The following is an 8177-nucleotide window of genomic DNA, read 5'->3' as shown; positions in this document are numbered from 1 at the left end:
TCTATGTTGCTACAAATGGCAAGATCTTATTTTTTTAAATAGCTGAATAATATTCCATGGTATGTGTGTGTATATATATATACACACACCACATCTTCTTTACCCGTTCATCTGTGGATGGACACTGGTTTACTTCCATATCTTGGCTATTGTATATAATGCTGCAAGAAACATAGGGGTGCATCTATCTTTTCGAATTCGTGTTTTCATTTTCTTTGGGTAAATACCCAGTAGTGGAATTAATGGATCCTATGGTAATTCTATTTTTAATTTTTTGAGGATCCTCCATGCTGTTTCTTTACACTGTGATTGTAGGCTGATCATTAGACTCTGATACTTCAGGGGCTTCTCTCTGTATTAGGAAGCTGACACTTCTGAACAAAGCTGCCTTGAAAATGTCTCACGAGGACCTGAAAAACTCCATTTTTTGTACTGGGTGTTGGGTGGTCCCGTGGTGATGATTTGTGTCTTCATTTTCTACTGGTTGTGGATAAAAGTGTGCAAATAAGCGTGAATAGTTACCTGATCCCCAGCATTTCTGCTAAAATGTCACCTTTTCAACGAACCTTCTACTGGTCCTGTTTAATAGCCCCTTCTTTACTTTGGCTCTCTCCATTCCCCACACCCTGGTGTGTGTGTGTGTGTGTGTGTGTGTATGTGTGTGTGTGTATGTGTGTGTGTGTTTGATAGCACTTGTCATTATCTATCATGGAAAAAATATACTTCTTTTTTTAAAAAAGTATATTGCATATGCCTGGCTCTCTGCTACAATAGCTGCTCTACAAGGGGAAAGATCTTTGTCTGTGTTGTTCTGAGCAACCAGAAGAATGCGTGGCACATGGTAAATTCTCAGTAGATTCTCACTGAATAAATAAATGAATATAGTCTTTCTCTCTCTCTCTCTGCTTCCCTTTGGTCAGGATGATTTGTGTGAATTTCTTTTAGAACACAGCAAATCATTGTTTTGGCTGAAGGTCAAGATTAGATTAGGCTGTAAGGGGGGGGGCGGAAAACCCTCCTAAATATTCACATTGTCAGGAATTCAGCAGGGGAAAAACACCAGATGCTGACCTTTATTTCATCCATAGATCAGCTTTTGTCAAACATTGATCAAAGTTCCATTTTCTTATGTATCTGAAATCCTATGAGATCTTTCTCAAATTCAGTTTTTATTTCAAGGATGGAAGGAGGACAAAAATAACCACCTTTGAAGTCCACATTCAGTATTCTCATTACCCCAAATCATCAGCATCCAAAGGTGCAGAGACAAGATTGTCCAAATACTTGGCAAGAACTCTATCTGTATTAGAATTCTAAACTCAGTGTGATGCCTTTGTCCTTTAATGAGCTGTGCAGGCTAATTCTGGAATGGCTCGATTCATGTAGCTCATTGACTGATAATGATCTGGCATTTAAAGAAATGGGACAGGTCCTTTGGAATAAGAGGAGCATTTGGAAACCAGGCCAGGCTGCTTGGCAGTAATAATGAGGAAGAAGGGACTTGGCAGGCAACAGGTTGTAGAGGTTCTAACGGAGCTTATTCTTCATGGCTCACTCTCTTGCATCCAGCTCCATTGTGTTCACATGCATATCAAAACCAACCACAACGAAAGACAGAGTTGATATTGGGACGCCAGGGGACTGTGGACTTGGAGATAAAAAGATTCCAAAACGTACACGAACCTAGGAGCACGTTACTCTGTTATTGCAGAATTTAGGAAAAATAATTTCTAAGTGTGTGAATCAGACCGTGTGCTAAGAATGGTACATCCCTTATGTTCTTCACAACAGTACCGTGACTTTGGAGTTGAAATTCCTCTTAGGCCAACAAGAAGACTGGGGTTCAGAAAGATGAGTTAACTTGTCCGAGGTCTCAAGGTACTCGAACCTAGGTCTGTTTCAAAGCCTATGTAGTTAATACTATACCAATAGGGTTTCTCCATCAAAAGGGTGGTTTCTGGCTCTGTAGTGAGGCTGATGAAGGTTTCCAATTTGGCACCTATCAGAAGTTTGGAAATGCCTAAGGAACAGAGTTCTAGACCCAGCTTTGCCTCTTTGCTATGAAATCATGAGCTAGTCACTTCACCTCTTTGACCCTCATGCTTCTCTCAAGAATGGGATTAACAATATATGCTCTGAAGGATTTCCAAAAGATCAAATGTAATAAAGTTTGTAAAAAATGTAAAGTGCTTGACAAATTTACAAGATTATTATCATTGTCGAGAATGATCACCTTAATTGATCTTTAATGAGATTTTATTTTTTTATTTCAGCGGACAACCTAGGATTCATGATGGAGAATGGCACCGTGGTGACAGAATTCGTTTTGCTGGGGTTCCAGCTGCCGGCGGAGTTGCAGATGGGCCTCTTCTTTGTGTTTCTGGTCCTTTATTTCATAACCATGGTGGGCAACCTGGGCATGATTGTGTTGATTCAGAGAGACCCTCGTCTCCAAACCCCCATGTACTTCTTCCTCCGCCATCTTTCCCTCCTGGATGTTTGCTACTCCTCTGTCATTGTCCCTCAGTCACTTGAGACCTTGGGTACCAATAAGATGGCCATCACCTATGAGCGCTGTGCCACTCAGTTCTTCTTCTTCACCCTCTGTGCTAGCACTGAATGTTTCCTTTTGGCTGTGATGGCCTATGACCGCTATGTGGCCGTGTGTAATCCCCTCCTCTATGTCACTGCCATGACACCACAGACCTGCCTGGGGTTGGTGGCTGGGGCCTATGCCGGTGCCATGGTCAATGCTGTGATCCGCACTGGGTGTACCTTCTCGATCTCCTTCTGTAAGTGCAACCACGTGGACTTCTTCTTTTGTGACCTCCCACCCCTGCTGAAGCTTGCCTGTAGCGACACCAAGTCACGGGAACGGGTCATCTACCTCTTAGCTTTCTTGGTGATTACAACCAGCATTTCAGTGATTCTGATATCCTACTTTTTCATCATTCAGGCTATCATGAAGATTCGTACAGCAGGTGGCAAAGCCAAGACTTTCTCTACCTGTGCTTCTCACATGATCGCAGTGGCTCTTTTCTTTGGGACACTCATGTTCATATACCTGAAAGGTAACATGGGCAAATCCCTTGGGGAAGACAAGATTGTGTCAGTATTTTACACTGTGGTCATCCCTATGCTGAACCCAGTGATCTACAGCTTGAGAAACAAGGAAGTGAAGGAGGCTCTGAAGAAAGCTCTCAATGGGATGACAGTTTCCCAAGTAGACTAAGACTTGAACTCCATCAGTTTAGAAGTTCCTGCAAATCATCCTTTGGGTTTGGCTTCTCTCCTTAGCACATGAACCAGATTTCATAATTACAAAGACATATTGAAGCAAAAAAATTATATAGCTTTGGGTTCCAGCAATTTCTTTATTAACTCTATGAACTTCAGCCAGAAATTCTCTGCCCAGTTTTCACATCAGTAAAAATTTCTGCCTTGCTATGATTAAAGCCAGGATCAAGAGAGATGGAATGCCAAAGGGCTTTATAAATAATAACATGCTATAAAATGTAAAATTGACTTTCTTACCTGTCCTGGGTATTGTTGAGTGTTTTCTCAGCTACCTGAATTAAAAAAAGTTCAAGCTACTAAGCTAACTTTTACATTTGAATAATTACAAAACAATAGCTTCTTGTTTACAGAGTGAGGACAGAGTGGTTGTGGGTAGTAGGGTGGAAATCAGCCTTGACCGAAGAAACCTTTTCTCAACATTCAGTTATATCCAAGTTAGGGGTTTGTCATAGAAAACGCAAGTAGCTAAAGAGAGGAAGGAAAAATAGAGGGGAAAGGAGATGTAAACTGGGAAATGTTCACCTAGAATACGTTAGCTTACTTCCCAAAAGAGCATGGAGGACCAAGACAGTGGGGAATAAAAGAAAGATGTAGTGATTTGCATTAATTATTGGAAATAATTTGATCTGATATAGAGCTGAACTGAGTCCCACCTATAACTTTCTGGAATATTTCTTGATCAGCAAAGGTCAGAAGCTCTATTTTATTTCTGAAGGATTTCTCAAGGACCATCTCAAGCTGTTTTCTATTCGCCAATCATGAAAACCACTACCTACTCCCATCTCCTGTAGGGCTTTTACTTTATGGTAAGAAGACAAATAACTATGAATCGGACTGCCACCTTTTAATTATCTCATATCTGCTGGAAATATTACTTGGAAAATGTCTCCATGGAGATCCCACAATCTTGGTCATCAATTCAGCAAATATTTACTGTCTACTATGTATCAGACATAGTCCTAGGCTCAGGAATATGGAAATAAGTAAGGTAGGCATGGTTCCTCCTTCATGGGGATGAGAACTTGGGGCATAGGCAGCTATAAACCATGACAGTTAATGGATTTTGTTTTCATACGGTTTTGGAAAGTGGGAAAAAGGAGGACAAAGTAGTGTCACCCTGTGTAGTAGGGTTCTGACCTCATCTGGTGTGGTCCGAAGAGGCTTCCCTGAGGAACTAACATTTATGCAGAAGCTTAAAGAGTAAGTATATCACAGTCATGGGGGAAGCTGAGGGAAGCCAGAATGGCTGCAGCATCGGGAGAGGAGCTGAGTGTGAGGGGAGGTTGGAGAACTCAGGAGCACCTAGGTCACAGAGAGCCTTGTGGGCTCCCTTAGGGACTTGTGGGCTTTAGTCTAAGAGTGAGGCGTGAAACGATCAGACCTAAATTTGAGAAAGATTCCTTTGGCTGCAGGGTGATGGGTGTGACTGGAGACTCATGGTCTGTGGTGGTGGAGATGGAAGGACACGTCCTCATTTCATTTAAGAAGCAACAAATGGTGCATCTGGACGTGGGGTTTGGTTTTCACACAAGACTGTATGCTTCCTTCTAAAATACATATCAGGTCAGAGAAAGCTCACAGGTGTGTGACCATGATGTTTGTATAGGACTGATTCTTAGCAAAATGGTGAAATTGGGGAAATAGACTTTTGGAAGCATCTGCTTTTTCATTGGTCTACCTTTCCTTCCCTGCCTGTGACCTCCCTCAGGTATACATCGAAACGGCCATCAACTTCTCCCTCTCAAGAGGGCAACACATTTTCATTAACTCCTACGGTTTGCCAGGTTGTGTCAACAGGCTGAAGAAATCAGCCTCTGCAGGGCTTCTTACACACTTTAAGTCAGGAAAAGCTTTCAACTTAAAAAATATATAAATGGGGAAAATGCTAGAGAGTGAGGGTGCTATTTTGATAGTGGTGGGAGCTGCCAACATTCCTTCCAACTTATACTTGGTGAGTGGCAACAAACTGCCCATAAGTCACTGATCTTTGATACATGTAGAGTATTTGATGTAAATACAGTTGCTTCAGGGATGCACCAAGTGGATGCAAATAAAATGAGGTTTTCGTATGTTTTAAGGGATCACTTTCTGATTAATGTGAGAAGGCACTGGAAGAAATGGCATTTATGGTGAATTTCCACTTGCATATATTAATAAATATAGTAAGTGAAAACATTTATTAATTACCTAATGTGTGTCAGGCTCTGTGCCAAGAGTTTTTTATGTATCTCATAGATAGGTCTCATTCTTCTTATTTTTTATTTTTATTATTGAAGTATAGTTGACATACACTGTTATATTAGTTTCAGGTGTATGACACAGTGATTTGACAATTCTATACATTACTCAGGGCTCACCCATGTTAAGCGTAGCCATCGGTCACCATGCAACATTATTACAATATTATTGACTACATTCTCTGTGCTGTACTTTTCATCTCTGTGACTACTTTATTTTCAAACTGGAAGTTTGTACCTCTTAATCACCTTTATCTATTTTGCCCATCCCCCACCCACCCCCCTCTGGCAACCACCAATTTGTTCTCTGTATTTGAAGTCTGTTTGTTTTTTTTTAAGATTTTATTTATCTATCTGACAGAGAGAGACACAGCGAGAGAGGGAACACAAGCAGGGGGAGTGGGAGAGGGAGAAGCAGGCTTCCCGCCGAGCAGGGAGCCTGATGCGGGGCTTGATCCCAGGACCCTGGGATCATGACCCGAACCGAAGGCAGACACTTAGTGACTGAGCCACCCAGGCACCCCTTTGAGTCTGTTTTTTGTTTTGTTTTTCAGATTCCACATATAAGTGAAGTCATATGGCATTTGTCTTTCCCTGACCTATTTCACTTAGCATAATGCCCTCTAAATCCATTCATGTTGTCACAAATGGCAAAATTTCATTGTTTTTTATGGCTGAGTAAAATTCCATAGTGTATATATACCACTTCTTCATTATCCATTCATCTGTTGATGAACACTAGGGTTGCTTCCATATCTTGGCTATTGTAAATAATGCTGCAATAAACATAAGGGTGCACATACCTTTTTGAATTAGTGTTTTCATTTTCATTTTTTTAAAGATCTATTTATTAATTTGACAGAGAGAGAGAGAGAGACAGTGAGAGAGGGAACACAGCAGTGGGAGTGGGAGAGGGAGAAGCAGGCTTCCCGCGGAGCAGGGAACCCGATGCGGGGCTCGATCCCAGGACACTGGCATCATGACCTGAGCCGAAGGCAGATGCCTAATGACTGAGCCACCCAGGCACCCCAAGTGTTTTCATTTTCTTTGGTTAAATAGCCAGTGGTGGAATTTTTAGATCGTATGGTATTTCTATTTTTAATTTTTCGAAGAGCCTCCAAATTGTTTTCCACAGTGGCTGCACCAATTTGCATTCCCACCAACAGGGCATGAGGGTTCCCTTTTCTCCACATCCTTGTCAACACATGTTCTTTCTTGTCGTTTTGATTCTAGCTATTCTGACTAGAACAGGTGTGAAGTGTGAGGTGATATCTCTCTGTAGTTTTGGTTTGCATTTCCATGCTGATGAGTGATGTTGAGCATATTGTCATGTGTCTGTTGGCCATCTCTATGTCTTCTTTGGAAAAATGTCTATTCAGGTTCTCTTCCCATTTTAATCAGATTATTTGTTTTTGTGTGTGTGTGTTGAGTTGCATAAATTCCTCATATATTTTGGATATTATTCTCTTATTGGGTATATCATAATATCTTCTCCCATTTAGTACATTGCCTTTTTGTTTTGTTGATGGTTTCCTTCTCTGTGAAAAAGCTGTTTATTTTGGTGTACTCCCAATAGTTTATTTTTGCTTTTGTTTCCCTTGCTTGAGGGAACGTATATAGAAAAATGTTCCCATGGCTGATGTCAAGCAAATTACTGCCTATGTTTTCTCCTAGGAGTTTTATGGTTTCAGGTCTCACATTTAGGTCTTTAATCCATTTTGAATTCATTTTTGTTCATGGTGTAAGAAAGTGGTCCAGTTGCATTCTTTTCATGTGGCTGTCCAGTTTTCCCAATGCCATTTGTTGAAGAGACTGTCTTTTCCCCATTGTATATTCTTGCCTCCTTTTTTATAGATTGACTGACCATGTACGTGTAGGGCTTTTTATACTGTTCCATTGATCTGTGTGTCTGTTTTTGTGCCGCCACCATACTGTTTTGATTACCACAGCTTTGTAATGTATCTTGAAATCTAGGTTTGTGACACCTCCAGCTTTGTTCTTCTTTCTCAAGTTTGCTTTGGCTATTTGGGGTCTTTTGTGGTTCCAAACAAATTTTAGTATTATTTGTTCTAGTTCTGTGAAAAATAATATTGATATTTTGATAGGGATCGCATTAAATCTGTAGATTGCTTTGGGTAGTGTGGATGTTTTAACAATCTTAATTCTTCCAATCCACAAGCATGGCATATCTTTCCATTTGTTTGTATTGTCTTCAATCTCTTTCATCAATGTCTTATAATTTTCAGAACATAAGTCTTTCACCTCCTTGGCCAAATTTATTCTTAGGCATTTTATTATTTTTGTTGCAATTATAAATGGGATTGTTTTCTTAATTTCTCTTTCTGCTACTTCATTTTTAGTGTATAGAAGCACAACAGATTTCTGTATATTAAATTTGTATCCTGCAACTTTACCGAATTTATTTATTAGTTCTATTTTTTTTGAGCCTTTGGGTTTTCTCATACAATATCATGTCATTTGCAAATAGTGACAGTGTAACTTCTTCCTTACTGATTTGTATGCCTTTTATTTGTTTTTCTTCTCTGGGCTAGGACTTCCAGTGTTATGTTGAATAAAAGTGGCGAGAGTGGACATCCTTGTTTGTTCTTGATAGGTCTCATTTGGAAAATAGACTCTACACAT

At 40.3% G+C, this 8177-nt stretch overlaps 1 protein-coding gene across 1 annotated transcript; it reads left to right on the top strand.

Moving 5' to 3' along the window:
- Positions 1-2290: 2290 nt before the first annotated feature.
- On the top strand, positions 2291-3232 carry LOC114215422 (olfactory receptor 9I1-like). The gene has a single exon (XM_028111408.2). It carries the CDS (start codon positions 2291-2293, stop codon positions 3230-3232), a length of 942 nt encoding a protein of 313 aa, XP_027967209.2.
- The last annotated feature ends 4945 nt before the right edge of the window (positions 3233-8177 follow it).

This window comes from Eumetopias jubatus, unplaced genomic scaffold (assembly GCF_037043125.1).
Source record: "Eumetopias jubatus isolate StellerSeaLion01/CBP00866 unplaced genomic scaffold, mEumJub1_p1.0 scaffold_13, whole genome shotgun sequence".
Lineage (NCBI taxonomy): Eukaryota > Metazoa > Chordata > Mammalia > Carnivora > Otariidae > Eumetopias > Eumetopias jubatus.
The sequence above is the reverse complement of the archived record's forward strand: the minus strand, read 5'-3'. Positions and strand labels throughout refer to the sequence as shown.